The sequence below is a fragment of the Phalacrocorax aristotelis genome, chromosome 15 (genome assembly GCF_949628215.1).
Source record: "Phalacrocorax aristotelis chromosome 15, bGulAri2.1, whole genome shotgun sequence".
In the NCBI taxonomy this organism is placed as follows: Eukaryota; Metazoa; Chordata; class Aves; order Suliformes; family Phalacrocoracidae; genus Phalacrocorax; species Phalacrocorax aristotelis.
The window spans coordinates 1,252,902-1,274,901 of record NC_134290.1 but is presented as its reverse complement, the minus strand read 5'-3'; the positions used below and the strand labels follow the sequence as shown (position 1 = coordinate 1,274,901).

At 42.1% G+C, this 22,000-nt stretch overlaps 1 protein-coding gene across 7 annotated transcripts in view; it reads left to right on the top strand.

Moving 5' to 3' along the window:
• The window catches only part of DEPDC5 (DEP domain containing 5, GATOR1 subcomplex subunit), a 47,274-nt gene that overhangs the window by 21,217 nt on the left and 4,057 nt on the right, over positions 1-22,000 (top strand). For 3 of the 7 annotated variants that reach the window (XM_075110078.1, XM_075110073.1, XM_075110072.1), the window contains 15 exons: positions 1,938-2,003; positions 3,349-3,505; positions 4,679-4,839; positions 5,898-6,015; positions 6,179-6,346; positions 7,220-7,439; positions 8,340-8,473; positions 9,321-9,429; positions 12,291-12,353; positions 13,922-14,073; positions 14,840-14,917; positions 15,352-15,484; positions 16,337-16,445; positions 16,741-16,965; positions 20,922-21,091. In XM_075110078.1, coding sequence (XP_074966179.1) covers positions 1,938-2,003; positions 3,349-3,505; positions 4,679-4,839; positions 5,898-6,015; positions 6,179-6,346; positions 7,220-7,439; positions 8,340-8,473; positions 9,321-9,429; positions 12,291-12,353; positions 13,922-14,073; positions 14,840-14,917; positions 15,352-15,484; positions 16,337-16,445; positions 16,741-16,965; positions 20,922-21,091 — 2,063 coding nt within the window. The remainder of the gene's footprint in view (positions 1-1,937; positions 2,004-3,348; positions 3,506-4,678; positions 4,840-5,897; positions 6,016-6,178; positions 6,347-7,219; positions 7,440-8,339; positions 8,474-9,320; positions 9,430-12,290; positions 12,354-13,921; positions 14,074-14,839; positions 14,918-15,351; positions 15,485-16,336; positions 16,446-16,740; positions 16,966-20,921; positions 21,092-22,000) is intronic. The other 4 variants (XM_075110076.1, XM_075110075.1, XM_075110074.1 and 1 more) reach the window with 3 other exon arrangements.

The following is a 22,000-nucleotide window of genomic DNA, read 5'->3' as shown; positions in this document are numbered from 1 at the left end:
TATGTTTCTCCCTTATGGTTTGACTCACCTATGAAATGAAATTTATTTTTTTTCCAAAAATATGATTTGTCAGTGAGTCCAGTTCTCCTCTGCTGCCCACAGCATGTTTTGCTGCAACCTGGGCTCCACAGTGAAAAACCACCCCATCTATTTACATTGACATGCAGTATGTTGTCTCTGTTGTCCAGCAGATGGTAGATGATAGTTCAGAGAAAATAAATCTTGCTGCAATTCCCTGACTAGATGGCAGATGGCATGATGGCATCAGCGGAGTTGGTGAAAGATGAATGCCGATTTGAGCCAGCTCCTCTGTTTTACTGGCACCATCATGGAAGCAGATAACTATCCTTTCTGTTAGTGACTGCTATTTAGGGTAACAGCTACAGTGTTGATATCAATTTCCTGGATAAATCTACATAAGTTAGCTTTATAAAAATGGTTCCTTTTAAATGTTTGGAGGCTTCCTGAACTTTGTGTTTCGATAAATGCCTTTTAAGGCAGGAATTTTTCTTGTCTCCTTAGCTGCTTGTTGCCTCTCGTGTGGTACAACAGCTGTTTATACAGCAACATGGTGAACCAGCTCAGGGAACTGATCCAAACGAAGAGTGACGGGGGTTTTTCTTTGCTGTATGGATTGTTTCGCTGTAACTATGCAAATATTGATGCAAATATGGCAAACAGATGTGAAATGGGGACTAGGAAGAACTGGTCAGCGTGTACCATAGCATGATGTTGGCTTAATGTTCACTGAGCTCTAGTTTTAGTATCTGTTTTCCAGGTTGATAGGCTGCTTAGAATTAATCCATTTGGCAGGGAGAAAAAGCATAGTGTCTTAAGTCTTAATCAGACTTAAATTTAAATTCTCTCATTAGTCTTAAGTCCCTTACTAGTCTTTATTTAATTTAGTGTAAACTGGTTTATGCTCAAAACCACAGCATCTCTTCAATAGAGCATCTCTTCAATATCTTCAATATCACAGCATCTCTTCAATATCTTCAATATCACAGGATCTCTTCAATATCTCCTTTCACAATGAATAAAAACTTCCTTACTGTTCCTAGTGAAGCACGGACCAAGGTATACCTTACAGGTTGAAGCATAATGGAGATTGCTACCTGTTCAAAACATGATAGTTTTAAAGAGACTGTAATTAATATATTGGACTTACTTAGGAGCACTGAAGGCTTAATTAATACTTTTCAAATTTTTAGCCTGGCAAGGAATAAGAAGGTAGTTTGTATTCGCTGAATCAAGACAATCAGTTATTTGTTTTGTTTCCTCCCTGCCCCTGGCAGAGAGGTGAAATGCCTACTGGCAGTTTATGCCTAAAAATGTTGGAATTGGAGTAAATCTGTATTGTGATTTTCATAAATAACTTAGACTCTTTAGAGTCTTATATAATTAGAAGCTTATATATGGGTTTTCTTCTCCCACCAGGTGAAAGTCTCTTGTAATTTCCTTTCTTACTGCTCCAGTGTTTTATGAAATTCTTCCTCTTAACTTATCCCTTTTTCATAAAATGAGGAAATGAGTGAAAAAGATTCTGGTTTTGGGTACTGAATGTATTTAAAAGTACTAAGCTGCTGAGACTTGGAGATAAGCATGCTAAATAATTACAGCGGACTCTTCTTTTTTATTATTTGCATTTTTTATGGCACCTACTCTTCAAGATGTGTTTCACCATTTTGGGGAAGTTGTTTTTGCTTGTTTTTTCAGCTACGACACTTTTAATGAGATGTTCAAATTTCATACAAGGTCTTTTTGTTTTTCTCAGTATCTGGCTTTGTGTATTTTTCTGCTGTGCAGAGCCCCGACTTCATTCCAAGGAGAAAAACGCCATATTCTTAAAACATTTGCATGCTTTTGATCTATTTTTATTTTAAAGGAAACTTAAGTGTGTAATTGCTTAAAATAAAATAGGTATTTCATTCTTGTAGGGATGAACCTCAAAACTCAGAACAAGGATTCCATGGAAGATGCTGTCTCTACCTCTCCGGATCCAAGTAAGCAGGAGAAAGGTTTGGAAAAGGGTTTGCCTAGGTGGGAAGATAGGGAGGGAGAGGGCATGTACATACACAGAGGCATCAGGAAGTGGTAGGCAAGAAACTGAGGAGCCTACTGGCTTTTGGCAGTAGTTTGTTTTGCCCTGCAGTAATCTGCAGAATCTCCCTGTACTGTGTGCCTCACTGTGATTACGGTTCTATATCTCGTAAGAATATATGAAACTGGTTGTCGTATTAAATCTGAAATTCTTTCCCTACCAGACACTATTGTGCAATAAGCTAAAGGTGCTGAACTCTTATCTGCCTCTCAGTATGAAAGGTTTGCTTGGCACCAGCTAACTGAAGCAGACGTACAGTCAGTTTCTGAATTTGGTACCATTTACTGAGAAATGCCTGTCCTCACCTAGTACAGAAACAAGTGTGTGACTACTTCAGAAAACGTCTGTCCTGTATTAGTTTCTTGTGCAGTGTTCCTGCCCTTAATGTTAACATTCTTATAGTAAAATAACTTTCTCTCTGTAAGATCTCCATGACAAGAAGTTACGAATTAGTAGTTGGCAAAGTGCCTTGATATAGATCGTTTGAGGCAGGTTAGAATGTAGTGCAGTAGTGAACTGGTGATTTGATACAATTCAGTTAGCTTTTGCTTTTTAATGTCTAGTTTTAGATCTCTGTAATCTCAAAACTGCAACGTAACTCTAGGAAAGGGTGTGGGGAAGGATTGCTTTCCAAGTTACTATTTTTCTGGTCTTCCCACCCCTCTGGATCTGTCTTCTGTTTTTATAACTGTAGAAATACTCCCTTTTCTGCTGTTATACTATTCCAGAAAGAGGCTGGTCTGTCATTCTTTCTCTCCTTATTCCCAGCTCCTTCTGCAGTTGTCTAGGATGCAAAGCTGGTCTGATTTTCTTGTTCAGACTTGGAATGTTGATCTGGTTTATTAATAATGAGTAACTGCACCTGACTTGCTGTAATTCTGGAAGAGTGGTGGCTATGTCAGCTCTAGCTTTCAATCAACAGAAAATTAAATGTATTAACTTTGAATGCCATTTGCATGATGGGATTGAATTAGCATGTGCACTGCATTGTTTAACAAACTCTGTCTCTTTCTCTCCCTCCCTTCTTCCTATCCTACTCTCCTTTTCCCTTCCCATTTCACCCCTTTTTTGTTCCTGTTGACTTTATGCTGACTGTTGTTGTCCCTCATTCTTTCTAACATTCCTCTTCACACATTTATTTCATCTTCCTCTGCACCCTGTTTTTTCATGGGTGACCACATATGCCCCCGTTGTCTCCCCCCAATGATGCAACGAGGCAGTTCTGACGCTGTCTGCTCCCCCCGTAGTGCCAGGCTTCTGTTGTACAGTTGGAGTGGACTGGAAATCTCTCACTACTCCGGCATGTCTCCCTCTCACCACGGACTACTTCCCCGACCGTCAGAGCCTGCAGAATGATTACACTGAGGGTTGCTATGATCTCCTCCCAGAAGCTGACATTGACAGGTTTGGCCAGCACCTTCTCTCTAAAGTAACTTGCATTGAATTGAAGTGCTTAAGGAGCAGTTGATGGAAGAGGAACACGCTGGAGACTGTACAAGAGGAGGACGAATTGCTGACATAGTTAGCAGCAGAATACTTAGATTTTTCTCTCTTCAGTGGTGACTTTGCACCTTTTCTGACGTTACAGTTTGACAGTATTGTCCTCTGTCAATTTTATATTAGAAATCGTTTGCGTACAAAATTTTACATCTCTCTTCTTGTTCTGTTGTGTTTCCATCAAAAAATCAACCTCTTTGTTAATCTGTTTTCTAGCAAATATTTTGGAAAAACTAAATGAGCAAATATATGTGTACGCACAGTGTTTAAGATGCTTATCCTTGCTTTCAGGGATATTTGGTTTAAAGAATCTTTGTGGAAAATGGCGTTAGTGGGATAAATAGAACTTCTTGGCTTGCCAGGAGATATCTGGTAAATAATCTTTAATAGGGTCAGTTTGGTTCTTTTCTGAAGCTGTCTCATTTTCTTATATATTTTTCAAACTTTCCACAACTTGTAAGACTTCAGAAGGACCTGTTCGTGATGCTGCTTTATGGGAACAAAACAAAAATATTAGTCAGGGTGATGGAAATACATAGGAAATAGCAGGATTAATGAAGAAGCACCTAAAAGAAATGTCAAATCTCCCTTTTTAGCAGGAAGGCGAAGTTCGGAGCAGGAAGCAGTTGTAATAAGATGCCATAGTGATGTGTCTCTTAATCTCTCTCTCTGCTCTAGACTTCCCGCTGTGGGGGAGGGTGGAGCATTGCCTGCACACCTGCAGCCCTGAGCTCTGCTGAACATTTACAAACTGCACTGAGATTCTCTGCAAAATGCCATTAAAGTGATCATTGGTGAATTTACTGGAAGTTTTAAAAAGTGTTGTAAGCAAATTTGTTACTAGTTGCAAAACTGCTTTCACAGGCATTAAGAAGTATTGCCAGGCAGCTAATCATCACCTGTTTAAAATAGAGAGGTACCTGTTCTTCTCTCCTGTTCCTGCAGGTTGGTTTTCCCAGGCAGAGGGCTCCACTTGCACAGAGCCCAGCGCAGGCATAAATCCTCAACTAGGAAATGCAGAGCTAAGAATAGGTGTGTGGTCAGCTTCCTTATTCTAGTCTCCTTAACCTTTGTGTTCAGGAGAGATGAGGAAGGAGTGCAGATGACGGCCCAACAGGTGTTTGAGGAGTTTATTTGTCAGCGTCTCATGCAAGGCTATCAAATAATTGTGCAATCCAAACCACAGAAACCAGCCACAACTGTGCCACCCCCGCTCAGCAGCAGTCCCCTCTACAGTCGAGGTGAGTGACTTCGTATTGACAGCTCAGTCTTTTGCCTTTCTCTCCTTCTGCCGATCCCAGTAACCTCCATGAATTGGGCATAGATGCTCACTGAAGCCCTCTGTTCTTTTTGTCTTAATTTTTGTTGTTGTTTTATGAAAATCTTTCCTGGGAGAGAGCCTGATCTGGGGCACCGCAAACAACTCGGCTGCACCAGCAAGGGACAGGTGCAGGATTTTTGGACTGTAGTAAGAAACTGGCCTCATATTCATGATGGTGAACCTAAATGAAATATGGCTTGAGTGCCATTTGGGTGAATGCATCTTAAACACAATTCACATGGTGACTGCAGGGCAGGCACATCTCTAGAAGAAGGCAGACCCAAAGCTCCCAGATGTGCGTATCTAGAAGCAATTTCCTAACTCTAAAATAGCTGTGAAGTTCCCAGGTAGATAGGTGAAGCTTCATTGTCCTGAAACCATGAGTCAGCAAAACCTAGTTAAACCCCAGAGGACTGGAGGGGGTTGGGAGGGCATCATATTCCCTTGAGAGAATCTGACTTACTAGTTGGCTTCTGACTTTTTTTCTGGATATTCCCTAGACAAGTCAGTGTGATACAGAGCGCAGGGAATGCACGTGAATAGGGTATGGTTGTAGTTCACTGGTTTGGGAATGAGCAGCAAGGCTCCTTTGGTAAAGTGCCAAGCTGAAGTGGTTAGTTCCAGGAATGAAGCACAGAGAGGAAACAAAAGTGGAGCCCAGCTTTACTGTCATACCCACCAGTTTCTCAACACTTCATACTGTCTGTTCTGTAGTTGTCCTGACTAGAGAAGGTCTGTATTGGTGGTGTATGAATTGTAAATGCCCTTTTTCGGTTGTTATACTAGCAAATCTTAACTGTAAGAACAAAAGGCTCATTGTGCCATATGCTCCTTAAAAAGGTGGCCTGAAGGATGGCTTTTAGTTTGTCTTGAGCTGAGAAGCCCAGTTCTGGAGTCTTTCTCTAGGTGCAGTTTGATGGCAGAGTTCTGACTGTCGCAGTAGGCTGAAAGGGGGTGTGTTTTGCTTTTTACAATTAGGTCTTGTATCAAGAAATCGCCCTGAGGAAGAAGATCAGTACTGGCTGAGTATGGGCCGTACTTTCCACAAAGTAACATTAAAAGACAAAATAATTACTGTGACTCGATACCTGCCAAAGTGAGTATCCCTCTGGTTGAGCAGTTTGCTATTAATATTCAGATGAACATGCCTGTACTTGCTTGAAAGAACATACTGTAGGAACTGTCTTTCTCATTAGGAGAAGAAAGAGAAGCACTGCTATTGATGATGCCAGGACTAATGTTTGCATGTTCTCTTTTAGGTATCCATATGAATCTGCTCAGATAAACTACACTTACAGCTTGTGTCCCTCACACTCTGATTCTGAATTTGTCTCTTGCTGGGTAGAATTTTCCCATGAGAGACTAGAAGAGTACAAGTGGAATTACTTGGATCAGTATATCTGCTCTGCTGGCTCTGAGGACTTCAGGTGAGATCTCCTTTTCCATCCAGACTGTTCTGCGTCCTGATTGCCTATTTTCCTTCTTCACCTAAAATTTCTTCAGCAAGTTCAACCCACAAATGCTCAGAACTCCAGGGAGAGTAACCGGCCTGCTTTCACTCGTACGGTGCTAGCAGCTGCTCCCTTGTAGGAATCCCACTCTTTGTTGCTGTTGCATTATCTGATCTTTGATACAAAGTCTTGACCACAAAATTCAGCACAAACTTTTTTTTTTCTCTGCGACAAGTGCAAAGAAATATGATGGCATTTTGTACCACACAGATGCTTTTCTTGATTTCTTACTCATTTCTGGATCTGACTCAAAACTTCCATTTAGTTTGAATCTGTTGGAGGCTGCTTGAGTCCTAGGCTTATCTTGACTCTAGTCCTACTCCTAAGCTATGCAGAGCAGGGCTTATTACCCATGTGAAGTATCTCCACTAGTATCAATAGCCTTTTTGATATCTTCTTTCAACAAAACCAGTCTTTCTTTCTACTTTGTTTCTTTTCAGATCTCAAAATGCCTCCTCCTATAATGTGTACTGTTAAAATTCCTTTTTCTCTGCTTATTTTTAGAGAAAAAGCCTTTGTAGACTGTCTTTTACAGAAAATATACTTCTCTGATCTAGTTACTCTGAAGATAGCCTTGTTTTCTCTTCTGCATGTCAATGTTTTAATACTTCCCAGTGATATTCATATTGCTGACCATTCCTTTGCTTATCAGCCCTTTCTCACTCTGGGATAGCAGAATGAGATTGTCGCTATACTGGCTGAAATTTACAGTGATAGATATGTATATTATTTACTGGAAACTAATAGGAAACTGTGCTGAACTCTGTCCGGTCTTCCGTGTTCCTTCAGCCTTATTGAGTCACTGAAGTTTTGGAGGACCCGCTTTCTGCTTCTGCCTGCTTGCATCAGTGCCACAAAGCGCATTATGGAGGGAGAAGTGCACTGCGATGTGTATGGCGACAAGCCCCGTTCTGATGAGGAGGAGTGGCAGCTCCTAGATGGATTCATTCGCTTTGTGGAGGGTTTGAACCGCATTCGTCGACGCCATCGATCCGATCGAATGATTCGAGTGAGTCAGCTTTTAGTTGAGTGAGAAGCTGAGTTAGAGTTTTATCTCAACTTGATTTATCTGAACCGTCTAATGAAGCATTAGTAGAGAGACCCTGAGACAATCCCAAGCAAGCTGGGGGTAATATGTGTGTGTACGTGTGGGTAATCCATCCGCAAAGCACAGTGCTGACAGACGTACTATTTAAGATTTCAGATAGTATGGCCTTGTTAAGACCATGCTATTCTTGAGCTAATTAAATTCCCCTGGAATGGGTATCCCATGCTGCTGTGGCTGGAACCAGCATCAGAGCAGTTAGCTCACTCAGTGAGAAGCCAAGCTTTTCTGCATCGCGTAGCCATGCCTTAGCCTGTTGGTGCTCTACTTCTTACTCAGCTGGTCTTCTCTTACCACAAGCCTGGTGCCAGCTCCATGCAAATGTGCATTGCTTTATGCAGTAGATATGGTTAGCCTGGAAACGGTATTGCACCTTGTGATGCAGGTAACTGATACAAAGGGATCCGTGAGGTAGTTAAGCCGGTAACTTCTAGCTGGGTCGGCTGTGCGCTGCAGGCTTAGGGAAAGGATTGCGAAAAGAGAACCATACGGGTGAATTCCTGGTGAATGGTTTCAAGAGGGTGATGAGAAACTGGTTAGTGTGTATCAAATTCTCTTCCAGTTCACACACTGAATGGGGTAATTTATTTCCGAGTAAATCCACCTTTTTTGAAATAACATCCATTTTATTTTGAGAATAGCATCCACACAAGACACTAGGCTGTTCCATTTCTTGTGTACCAATGGTTTAACTTCCTTTTTAAAGTGTACCTAATAAAGCCCTGCTGACATGAGGTGGTGTGTTCTTGCTTACTAGTTAAGCCTAGCTTGCCTAAGTCTGTGCTTTCATTTTTCCTTTGTTAGAAAGGGTCTGCCATGAAAGGCTTGCAGATTGCTGGTCCAATACCCACCCACTCTCTGGAGCAGTCTGGGCCTCCCATTGGGAAGAAAGGAACCTCAGCACTCTCAGCTCTGCTGCAGATGGAAGCCAGTCAGAAGTGAGTCTCTGCAGCTAGGCTGTGTGAAGAGCACTAGAACATCCTTCCTAAGTATTGCACCCAGGCTGGCCAAAGCAGATTTGGGGAACTTTGCCTCCAAAAAAGGAATGTGGGATCCTGTTGCTTTAGTATCCTTGTGGCAGGGCTGGGGAAATAGTGGGCTTTTCCAATTACTTCCTTGTATTAGGTTTCCATAAATAGAATGAATACCAAAGACTAGAAAGGAACATGGAGACCAGAGACCTGAGTGTCCAGTAATTTAGGAGCATCTTTTTAAACAGCATTTCAGTCCATTACACATCAGATTTGTCATCTATTTGTGATTTGCCGGTACAGTTGTATCCACATAAGAAGAGCTTAACTGGGACATAAGTGTACACAAGTACACCACACCAGTTGAGTGGTCTCAGTGTGAACATTGGATAACAAATATAGCCTAAAGAAAACAGCTGGTTTGCACGGATAACATCTATTAAAATACCTGTGACACTTCTGGGGTTCTTTTTCAGAATTTATCTAGGATAGTTCAAAGAAAATCAGAGTGCTAATAGCAGATATGCTGTAAACACAATTTAAAACACTGCTGCAGTTAAGTACATAAGAGATTTTAATGTTTTTTTTAATAAGATAGTATTACACATACATAATAAGACTAAGTTGATGGGTCTGTGTTGTTTATGTGTGGGACAAAAGGTACTTACAGAACTCATTGGATTGACTCTGCTTGAGAGTGTGGGAAAGCAAATGTCTGAAAATAGAGTAGTACCCCTCTGCAACAGTTGCCTTCTGGTGGAAGCTGACAGAGAGTACGTTTGAACAAACTCTGGATTCCTTCCTTTCGTTTTAGGACACTGGGGGAGCAGCAAGCATCAATGCTTTCTGGGAAGAGCTCTGGGCAGCCTTCAGAGAGTGGGAGCATTGCTATCACACCCACCTATATGGACAGCCCTCGTAAGGTAAAGATTTTCTGGTCTGTCTTTAGCTACTCTTTTTATGCAAGAATTTTTCAAATAGTAGGAGATAATTTCTCCAGGCACATGGCTACATCACACCACATCTTACCCCCCTATCCAGCAAGGACTGGTCCTGTAATGGGAATGCCCTTAAGCCTTTGTGTCCAAGGGCATGAAAAGAGGTTGGGGCACAATCACCCTTTAATTCTTTAACACTGTGACAATGAGATGGAATCGCTGGGATGCTGTCTCAGCATGTTTTGCTAATTTAAGTGGTATTTGTTAATGAGTGCATTTCCTTTTCTGGTAGCACATTTCAGTTCAGTCAGGGTTTGATTTTTAGATTTAGTAGTACAGTGCTGTCTGCATCTATATGAAGGCTGTCTTTAAGAGCAAAATCAAGCTCTAGACTGTGACTGTGTGAAGCCTCAGTGGAATTTTAACAGCAGGAACTCCTGTCACTTACATCTGCTTAGAGGAGAGGATGTGTTCCAGAGTAGTGATTTAGATGTTATTCCTTCACTGGCTGGACTCCAGGCAGGAGAAAACTGTCTTCCTGGAGCTCTCTTCAGACACTTAAAGAAAAGACTGTGCTATCCCTCAGCCTTCCTGTCAACTGTCCTGGGAGTGCCAGGAGAGCAGAAACTCCACCTCCAAGTCCAACCAGAAATATTTGATGATTTTTCTGTATTCTGGCATGAAGGTCTTTCAGCAGAAGTAACAAGGAACTGAATGAAGATACAACACTTAAGTGTGACCTGTCTTTGGGTTCAACAGTTGGGAGTATTACAAACAAAAAGTTCTCAGATTCTTCACTATCAGCTTAAGCATCCATTTCAGTATTTTTCTCTTAGCATCTACTGTTTTGACATCTACCCTTTTTGCCACCACCAGGGACAAGTGTTGTGTCATTCTGGAGACCCGGGTATTGCTATTTGAAGTGATAGAGTAACTGCAATCGTCTTAGTAATAATACCCATTTTTGTAGAGTCAGTGTTTCCGATACACAGACAAGATTCTGGAGCAGGACATGCTAGGCTTGGAAAAAGTAGGGGCAGAAGCTGACTTCAGGCATGCTTGCAAACTTCCAGATCATAATTCAGGCTTTGCATTCTCCTTTTCTACCATTTTGGAAAAACAACTTCATCAAAATTCCTTCTTTAAATACAGAAATTGTAAATATCTCTTTCTACCAGTAAAATTGGTGAAAATTCCGTGTAAGACACAGAATGGAATGATGTTGTGTCTGGTTGCCCTTTGTGGCAGAGGGAAAAAGGGAAAATTGGGTTCCTCAGCAATGGCACGCTAGTGTGTTGGAAACAAAGCAGCACGCTCTGTGCTACCAGCAAGTGCTTGTAAGAAAATGTGATCCTGTGTAGTTTTAAAAGTAACTATATTCAGAAGCCTCTCGGGGGGGCTAACTGGAGGATCTGGAAGAGTGTGTTATCAATTGAAAGCCTTTCATACTACAGTAGTGAAGACCCCTATAAATATCTACACATAGGGACTGGGAGAGAAGCAATTGGGATCTCCAAATTGATGGCTCACGCGTATTGGAAAGGTGCCGGTGGACAGGTAGCCTTACCAGGCAACTTTGTGCTCACTTGGAAACATCAGCAAGTGTGTGCTTCATGTCTCTAGGACAGCACAACCCCTTTAGAGCTCACCAGCATGGGTTTGTCCATTGGCTGTCCAGAGGCTTGCAGCCAAAGTACTGACAAGTTGTCACAGCTGTGTGCTGTCAGCAGCCAAGGGAGCAAGTGCTTTTCTAGGATGCTATTCAGTGCTGGAGTTACTCCAAATCAAAACTGAGCCACTGGCTCCACCTTTACTCTGTTTCAGAGCAGAACTGACGAGTTACTTCAGCCAGTTACTCGGCAATACAATATGATTTTAACAGAGTGAGTTAGCTTGATGCATAACCTGTTTGGGAAGTCTTTTGCCCTTTTGAATACAGGGTGCTTGGCTCTGCTCCTGAACTGCATAAATTGCCAGACACATAGCCCTGGCATTGATTCTTTCCTGAAAATGTTCTATATGTACATACTAGGGTAAGCATCATCTTAACTGCAGGCTAGGCAAAATATTTTGCCTAGGGAACAGAATAAAGAATTGCAAATAGGGAATGAAAATCTAGTTGAGTTCCACTGCATTGTCTTATGTGATAAGAGAATCTTGACACATCTTTGAATAGCAGCCGGGGATAAATTCATCCAGGGTTTGCAAGTAGGCGCGGAACATAGCACAGGCAGCGTTTGTTTAATTTTGCATGGAGCATTAAACACAATGTTGGAAAGATCTTTGCGATGAATTTTTCTTCCCTTTTCTTTGCACCACACCAGACCTGCATTTGAGAGGAAGAGTGTGCTTCCTGAAGAGAGCTGCTTTCCTTCTCCCTCTTTACCACTTGAAGGACTGACAGACTAGGAAAAAAAGCTGGCCTCCTTTGGATATTTGTCATTATACATGCAGTTCTACAGGTTTCTCTATCGCTATTCAGCTTTGCATTTGGGATGGAAACTAACATACTTTAGAGCTTGAGTCTTTCTCCTGTGAAGAGTGGAGGGAAGGCTGTAGTTTCAGTTGGCTTCTGATCAGTATGGTTTCCAAAACTTTGGAAAAGCATCTGTGCTAAGGAAGAGCAATGTCTTGTTATAGAGAGAGAAAGTAAGGGTATGTGTGTGAGTAACTCCTGATGCTCTGCATTCTGCTGCATCTGACGTTCTGGGTCTGTCTGGGATTTGCATTCTCCTCATACTTTCTGTCTGTGGTCATTTCATTCTTTCACAACCTTATATTTGCTTTTCTTCAACTCCTTGTTCCTGTTGCCATTAATGGGCCTGCTTCCTCTGATGCCTTCTCAGGATGGGGCCTTCTTTATGGATTTTGTTCGCAGCCCACGTACAGCTTCAACCTTCTACTCACAGGTTAGTTTTGAATGGGGTCTTGTCATCTCTGGCTTTTGGACTGAGGTGATGGAGAGCATTTGTTGTCCTGAGCTTGCCACGCAGCCAGTTTCCAGATCTGCTTGTGGAGAGGGAGAAGCCCTGCATTAGCAGGACAGAGAGGTTGGAGGTGCTGGATGTGACTATTTCCTTTCACCATTCAGTGTTTGTGATGTGCTTTGGATGTTCATGTGCCCTGCCTTGCTGTCCTTTGCAGTACTGTCTTGTCAACTACTGAAGCTTCTCTTTTTGTGTTTCAGTAAGTACTTGTTTTCCATCTTCCTTTGCTAAACAAAATGGCAACAGCTTACTCATTCTTGGCTAAATTTCTTCTGTGGTGTTTGGCTGACAAGTGGCTCTGGGGAGATCCAAGTCAAATTGTGTCTTTAGATTCTTAAACAACTGAGGGCTGAAAATATTGGTGATACCTTGGTTTAAGAGTCATTGTGGCAGAAGTTGTTTGTACACTTAACACCACTTAGGAGTTAGCAATAACACAGCGTGTCCATAGGAAATACTGCTGGTTGAAGTGAGCTCCGAGGATGGAGAATGGTTGTGGGGATGTTGATTCCATGTTGGAGCATCTGCCGGTTTTGGCTGCCCAGAAAGGGACATCTGCCATTGCAGAGTGAGAGATCTTTGGGGTGTGAGAAACGGCATAAATAGAGGACACTGACCTGGCTATCAGACCGAAGTCAAGCTGCCAGCTTTGTGATTCTTAGCCATGCATGTGTTGTGGGTTCATCATGGCAGATCAGCCCCCATATTTACACCAGCCTAAGTTACTGAGTTACTCTGCCGTTCATGTTCCTCTCCCCCACCTCTCTAGCTTTTATATAATATGCCTTTCCTAAACCATACGTGTTAATGACAGATGGCAATTACAGCCTGTACTTTGCTGAATCTTTCAGCATTCATGTTCTTTCTGAAATGATTTTATGTTAATTTTGTGAACTATTCAGACTACCGTTGGAATAGTGCAAGTGTTCCTGCAGGAGGAAAGTGTTCTTGTTGTCTTGACGACATAGGTGTGGGTGGGTGCCAACCGGCCTCCTGATACTACCCTAAGAAAGGAAGATGAGCTGATTTTGTGCATTATGAAACTTGAATTCTGTGTGATACGTTTGCATATCTTTGTCTGAGAGTTGGAGTTGAAACTATGTTTTCTAACGGCTTACTACTTTCCCCGTAGTGATTAAGTTTCCTGTTCTGACCATTGTGTGGTTATAATCACAGTTATTCACCCAGGTGAAAATGTCACCTTGGGACTGATGTTGCTGGTTTGCCAGAAGTTCTCTTGACAAAGTTGTTGCTGGGTTGGTGACCCTTGTCTTTACTGGGGTCTGAATTTCACGTTTGTCAGTAGCTCTGTAGCGATGACAGAAGTAAGACTGTATTTATCCTTTCTGCGTGTGCTTGTGCTTGCCTGTCGGTATTGCTTGATGTTAACGAACTTGAGGTGAGGCATAGATGATGCGGGGAGGGGAGAAAATGGGAAGCAGATTACATCATAAAGTTCATAAAGATGTTGCTGTGTTTATTTCCTGCAGGTCTCTATAGATCAGTCAGTTCCTGCAACCTCAGATGGCAACACATTGATAAATGTGGGGCAGTTACCTGATAGGGGCAATGCGCAGACCGTGGGAGCTTCCCAGAACGTTGCAGACCCAGGATACACCGCAGCTGGCGCTGCAGAGGGCGGGTAAGAACAGCACAGCAGTGCTATCCTCAGTTCTGTTCAGTTACATTCCCCTTTCTGGTGTCAAGGAATGGACACTTAAACAGGAACCTGAGAACAACACGTGCTGCGTCTGTCAGCACTAGAGTGCACTTGTCACAAGACCTTGCTGCAGCATTTTGACATGCAGAAGGAGAGGCAGTAAAATAAGCCTTGCAACCCACTTTTCCAGAATTAAATGAAAACAAGGCCTGATTTCCCCACCCACAAAAAAAGCTTCATTCTTCAAGGAATGAAGAACAAAGAAATTCTATTTCTGAAATCTGTTATCAGAAAACCAGGCTTCGAACTGACATCTGTCTTCTGTCTGTTTTAGCAAAGGGGGGCCCTGCAGGTCTAATAGGTTGATGAAATCCAAGAGGTTCTAACCTGGAGGCGAGACACCAGGAGGAAGCAACATTAAAAATAAACTATATTAGCACCTGTTTCCTGCTGTTGTATATTACAGTTAAAAAAAAAAAGACCCAACTTCAAAACGTTTGCTCTCAGTCGCTCCTGAGTACAGCTGTATGTAATATAGTGTGCATTGGGTCAATATAGCAATGGTGTGACAACCTCAGGGGGAAGATACAGGTCTGATGCTTTTAGTTGTCCTCCTTGAGATGAAAAAGGAAATAAATGTGGCGAAGTCATTGCTGGAAAGAGGAAAGCATATTTCTTAAATGTACATATTTGAACAAATCTGGCAGCTTCCTTGATTTTTTTGAACAAGCTTCTGTTTATTCCCCAGCTCTCAGCAGTGTTCAGCAAACACTCTGACTTCCTCCTCCACCTTGATAGAGATTCTCGAAGCCATGAAACACCCCACGTAAGTTTTTAATCTACATGGATGTTAAGCACATTTATTTGTTTCGTAAGAGGACGTGAGGCATGGAATCACTCAAAGGAGAGCCCCGTGTCAGCTGGGGAAGTTTTAAGCTTCCTTTAGTTATGCAGTTCCAGGAAGGAAGTTTATAGAAATTGAGGTACAAGTATTGCCACAGAGACTTCAATTATTAGAATCCCAGAATCTTGTCCAAGCAAAAATTCTCAGTAAGACACTAAAGTGCTGTCAGTGTCAGCTCTTTATCTTGTTATCAGAAGCTAATGATATGTCGCTCTGGGAGCGTTGTGCATTTCTTGTCCTGTATCTTTATCTCCTTTTTTCTTTTTTTTCCCCCCCCCAGCAGTGATTTTTTTGTCTTTAACTTAAAAGAACTATCCATCAGTCCATGTTAACATGTGTGACTTGCTGTGATTCAGCACAGGGATCCAGCTGCTCTCTGAACAGAAGGGCCTCTCTCCGTACTGTTTCATCAGTGCAGAAGTTGTACACTGGCTGGTGAATAACGTGGAAGGTGTGCAAACCCAAGCCATGGCGATTGACATAATGCAGGTAAGAGAACTATCAAGGGGTACACGGAGGGCCAGAAATACCTCACTTTGTGAAGGAAGTAGAACTGTAGAGGCAAGCTTAGCAATAATTTCTGTTTCTTATTAAAATCCTCTTATTGGTAGGTATTGGAAACAGTGTTCAACAGAGTGTGAGGTAATGCTGATGTTTTTTGAATCCCCTATCACAACACAGCAACATATTCTTCAGTAGTAATATATATTGGTTTTTTCCCACTTACATATGAAGACAGTACTGTGTATAACCTCCAATAACAAAAAACTCTCCATCGTGTTAGAATTATGAGGCACTGCGGCATGGTTTGGTTTTGGGTTTAGTTTTGGTTTTTCTTCTGTTAATTACTAAATGAAAAACTGCGTGTGATCTCTTTTTTTGTGGAAGCTAAAGTATACACACTTTATGTAAGATACACTGCTTGTGTTCATGAGTTGTTTTTTTTTTTTCTTCCCTGTTGAACAGTGTCAGGGGCAGAAGGTTGGAAGTGCTTTGGATTTCATTCCTCTGCTGAGATCCCATACCAATTAACAGGGAACCTAGAATGTTTCCAACCTCTTACCTTCCTATAAATCCATCTATAAAACCAGAGCAGGGTAAGGGAGGAAGGCAGACACCTGCAGAAAGGTCAAACGCAATTTCTCAGGGAGATAAGGACTTGCTACATTTGCTGACTATCAAGAGGTAACATTGCTGATATTGTTGTTAGGCACATATCTGGATGAAAGATGTCAAGAAAAAAAAATTATTTCCTAATGTTCTCTAGCAACCTTTTTATGTAACTGGAAGAGTGACTTCTCCTTTTTTATCGTTTTTACTCTGTTCTCTTTTTTTGTTCAGAAAATGCTAGAAGAGCAGCTTATTGTCCATGCATCTGGAGAAGCTTTACGAACCTTTATTTATGGCTTTTATTTTTACAAGATTGTTGTGGACAAAGAACCAGACCGAGGTCAGCATTGTGTTATTAAAAGACTTTCCTCATTATACCTTTGTATAATCAGTAGCTGTACTTGATTCTTACGGATGCTGCAGCAGAAATGCACTTCGGGAGCAACCAAAAACATTGCTCTAAAGAGAGTCAAAGAAACTCAGCCTTTCTGTTTGTTTTTAAAAAAAAAAAAAAATTGCAGACAACATAATGAATTTTTTTTCCTTCCCCTTTTTCAGAAAGAACAACGTCTCTTTCTTTGTCTTGAACACTTGTTTCTAACTGCAGTCTGTCCTTCCCCTTGCTTTTTGCTCAGTGGGCATGCAGCAGCCTGCTATGTGGCACACAGCTGCTATGGATGACTTCTCCGCCTTCCAGAGGAAATGGTTTGAGGTGGCGTTTGTGGCAGAAGAGCTCCTGCACTCGGAAATCCCAGCGTTTTTCCTGCCCTGGCTGCCCAGCCGCCCAGCCTCCTATGCAAGTAGGCACAGTTCCTTTAGCCGCAGTTTCGGAGGACGGAGCCAGGCAGCTGCACTATTAGGTAGATGCACAGCACAGGTGACAGCTGGGGAAGTTCAAGGGGATAGTTTGAAAGGGGAAGAGCAGCCAGCCAAGGGTATGATCTCACGTGGACCAGCAGTAAAGCTGCAAATTTCATGCTGGCCTTACATGTGTCTTGCACGTGGACTTGCTCTCATATGCCGGAGGTGTGTTTCACTGGCGGAGCGGGCAATTTTGCTTCCCGAGTACTGGAATACAGTAAAAAGTATTATTTAAATATCCCTTTTTCCTGAATCTCCCCCTGCCCTGCCATCCTCTAGAATTCGGAGAGGAAAATACTGACTTTGTCTCCTTGTGGGTCCAGAGAGACTCTTCACGACCTGTGATGAGCATGGAGTAATAAGTTGTGAGAACCGTACAGCAACCAAACCATACTTAAAATGCCATGTTTAATTGCTTCTTAATGGCAAAAGCCACAGTGAGATCCAGAAGTTTTCTGTGATGTGCTGGAGGCTTCTCTGCTAATCTGAACCACGTATAGCCAGACTCCTTATATAAAAGACCATGAAGCCCAGCTACAAATGGTCCCTGCAGTGTGGAAGCAGTAGAGTCTGCATATGGAACATCTTGCTGCTGGGCAAGGTACCATTACAATATCTAAAGTTCTGTAATATGGGTAGTATAACACTGACTCCCACTAACAGCCTGTGAAACACACTGGCTGCATGACGACTGTGTTGCTTCGTCAGCTTTTTGTTGCATTTCCAGGCCAGCCTGAGTCACTTGCTTTTGTTCCTCTTTCCCTGTTTAAAATTACAAGACAAATCGTTGCTGTGGAACTGTAACTTCAGGTTTATTTAGATGCATCTTTTAAAGGCCTGTCAATTACGGATAAAAAGAAAATTCTGCTGTTCTCCTGTTTTGTATATTTGACCTTGTGAAGACAAGTAACTTACTGCTGGTGTAGTGTCGCTTAAACCTGAAGTTACAGTAATCCTTGTGTATTTCTGAAAGCCTTGTTTGAAGAGGAGCAGCATCAGAAATGGGAAAGCATTAAAGATAGGAAGCCTGAACTAATGGTTAATTCCCTGAAGCCAACATATGCAGGATATTTTTCCCTGTCACACGATAAATCTGTTGCCTTGGCTAGTATCCAGCCTCATTAGCTCAACGATTGACCAGAGCTGAAGCCTGAACGTAGGCTGGCATGAAAGTATTGTGAGGGCTGGAGGCACTTGGGCCAGATCCTGTCCCTGCTTTGATCTCTTACTCACTATTTAGGCCAAGAAAACCACTTCACTTTTCTGCATCTGTCCTCTTCTGTGAGATGAGACTTGGTAAGCTTGCACGTGGTGAAGCGGGCAAAGAAAGAAGGGTGCTTTAGTGCCCCTCTCACCTTTTCTGTAACGCCAGCCAGGAAAGAGTGTATTCCCTCAGCATGTGATGTAGTTACACACCTGTGTAGCCCCCCTTTTTCGTTTCAGTTGGACTTACGTCCATTCTGCTATTTAGCTAATTTGCAGTCCTTGGGTGAAAGAAAAATGCCTCCAGATTGCTCACATGCAGTCTGGTTATTCCAGGAATAATAATTTCTTGAAGAAAAATCCAGTGTGGAACTTCTTTCTTACAAAGGAACTGGTTTAAGTGATGTTTCTGTGCTGTCCCTCTTCTAAACGGTTTTAAAAAAAAAAAACAAACCAAAAAACAAACCCAAACCAAACTCTAGCAGTTCATTTGAGGCAAGGAGCTTTACTAAACCCAGATGACCTCTGGTCCACGTGACTTCATTTGTTCCTCTCTTGGTTTTGATTTGGTTGTAGTTTTTATTTCTTCCCCTCCCCACCTTCCCTAAATGTCAGGCTGTGACATAAAATTGCATGCAAGCATTGGGAGCTCTGGAACAAGCTCCATGTATCTCTAAAATCTTTATCCCTCCCAATTCCCCTGTCATCTGCCCAGTGATTATTTTTCCCCTTTCCCTTCCCAGTGGAAGTCTGACCTGTGATATACCTAATCTTGTCCTTTTTGATTTATAGCGATGCATGCACTAGCAACTGTAGTCTCGTAGGTAGTGTAGTCTGTGAGTGGAGAATAACCTGCCTGCTCCTCTCCGATTTACTCAATAAATCATTAGTTAAACACTCAGTGGTACAAGACAATTGGGACGCAGGTGAGTCCTCTTAAAATCACATCTATGGAAGCCAGAGTTTATTTTATTAAAATGAAGTTGGTTTTAATCTGAAGCTTCTGAATTCAGACACGTGGCTATTTCTCATCAATTTTTAAGGTCCTTCTGATTAGCTCACCTGGTTGGATGGTGTTGCTCTTGCTTTGCCTGTGAATTACGGCTGCAGGCAAGGTGGAGAGAGAAGCTCCAGCCCTAATGGGGAGTCTGAATTATCTAGAAAAAGGCAGAGTCTCAGGGAGCAGGTAGCTCATTCTTCGCAGTGTGCTAGTTTGGGTGCACTGGACTGTGGTTTTATCGCTGACCTCTGAGCTAATGACCAAGATCTACCCAACTGAGCTGCTTTTGCTTTACGGCTTCGGGAATGTTGTTTTCCAACACAGTTACAGAACTGGCCCTGTATCCGTCTAACTGCAAGCATTGCATTCCCAGTGATATTCCCCTGGAAAGGAGCAAGAAAAAGACAATCACAAGATATTGGTCTAACTGACAATACCAGACCAACTCAGAAAATGCAGATGATACATTTCCCAAAGACAAAAATGGATCTTATTTAGAAAACAAAACTGGGTGGTGGTCTTCCATTTTTATTGGGTTGGGGTTTTGGGTTGTTTTTTCTGTTCCTAAGCTGCAGTAATAGCAATATAAAGGATTTCCTTGAAAATTGTCTCCAGCTAACTTGCAGTAGAAGCGAAGGTGGGAACTTTCCATCTACCTTGAGGAAAAAAGTTCAAACTTTTTTTTTTTTAAAATGCTATTAAGGCATTAAATTATAAGGTAATTTAAAAGGTGACGATATGAAAGGGTACACATCATTCTCTACTTAAACAAGAAATAACAATATCCATCCCTCAGGCATGCAATAAAAAAAGGGCAAAGGTTTTTCAATAGTAGTGTTGCAGCCCTTTGTTTTGCTCCAATTTTTAAAATTATAGAAATGTTAAATTATGTATTTGCATAAAGAAAAGTTGAAAGTGACAATGTGGTCCGTAGCAGGACTGTGAGAGTCAGAAGATCTGGGTTCTACCCCTGGCCTCGCAGTCCCGCTGTGCGACACCAGCCAGGTCACTTCCACGTTCTGCGCTTCTCTCCCTCTCTTGCCTGATACCTGAGGTTTTCTTTCACTGGGGTGCAGGGGCGTAAGGCACAAAGGGAGCTGGGTCTCGGACACTATCCCAGCATTTACTGCAAAGCAACAGAAGGTATTGCAGTGATCGTAATGCTGCTGCATGAGTCTTGGCTGACTTTTCATGCTTTTACAAAGTGTTGGATGTGCAGTTTTAGCAATGTGGTAATGTGGAATATTGGTATGGGGTTAAAGAAACACCAAGTTTAACTTCTGATCTCCATTAGCTGTGGAAAGTCCTGGAATGCTTCTGCCTTGTGTTACAGCACCCGGTTGTGATTTCGGGGGGGGGCATATAGAAATATTAAAACCAATTTGGAATGTCTTGGGTATGCAGGAGCTGATGTTGTCTAGCCAGATTTAATTACGGCACCAGTCACTTATTGATTTGCTGCTTGACTCTTGGTTCTGTCTTTTTATTGCAGCTGAAATGTCTTTTGACTGCTTGGGGAGGTAATTCTGTGGCATGGACCCCTGATATGAGTAATACTTCAGGTTTTTTGTCTTTTCTGATCTGGATGAGCAGCATTCTGGGACTATTCTACTAGCCCAAAATATTTGGGGAGGAGTGGGAGGAGAAATTAATTTCAAATAGCCTGTCTTGTTTCTTTCGTGCTCTTCAGCCCGTCTCCCACTCTCTCTTTAATGAATCTTTTAAATATACCCCTGTTCCTTGGCTGCGTAGCTGCCACAGTGCCTGAGCAACGGACAGTGACGCTTGATGTGGATGTGAATAACCGCACTGACCGTTTGGAGTGGTGCAGTTGTTATTACCATGGCAATTTCTCCCTGAATGCTGCCTTTGAAATCAAGTTACACTGGATGGCAGTGACTGCAGCTGTTCTTTTTGAGATGGTAAGAGTCCTTGTGTTCTGGGTGGCCATGGCAATGCCCTGCTGGCCCCCGTGTCTCATACTGCTGGGGAAATTGTCATGTGAAGTATTAGGAGAGAGACAGTGGGTTGGATTTGCCCTTATTTCCATAAGTAATTTTACTGGTGGTTGTTAGCATTGCTGCATCTGGTTGTCATTTATCATGCTATCTATAGTCATTCTGTCTGCAGGATGGCGTTCTGCTTTTAGTGGGTTTCGTGCACAGTATGCAGAGATCAGTACAGGTCAAGGTGATAAATTTAAGTCCACCTTAGGCAAATCATAAGCCCTAAACTGGGTCTTTGGAAAAGAATCTATTTCACGTTGCATTCCTTCTGTCCCCAAATCTGACAACTTTAAATCTCAGTGGAATTGCTTTCATGACAGGGCTTTTCCAGGCAATGTGTTCTTCCTGTTCAGCAATGCTTTTTAGCTTTTTTTTTCTTAAGCTTGCTGAAAATGTATTGAATTGGATTGGAAATGCAAGTGTTTTTTCTCACTTCTAGAATTGTTTTCCCTTTTGTAACTTCTTTAAAACTGAAATTATTTAACAGCAGGTTTTATCCCACCCAGCCAGATAGCAATAGGTGATTGGTTTTGCCTTTATTTAAAATCTATTGCACTGTTCCAGTAAAGCAGCAGTGCTTAGCCACTGGTGATAAGTAGGCTGAATCAGTTCCTGAAAAATGTCCTATTTTAAAGTGCTTTCTGATTGATGTGGCACTTAAAAAAGGAAAGCCTGGTGTCTTGTGCTTGTAGTGCTTTGCTTACAAGGATGCTTGTGTGCTTGCCATGCAAAACAAGTCGAGCCTGTGGAGAATTGAGCATGTCTGATCTATTCCTGGGAATGAGTTGCTCCTATGCACGTAAGTGCCCTTCTTCAGTTTGACAT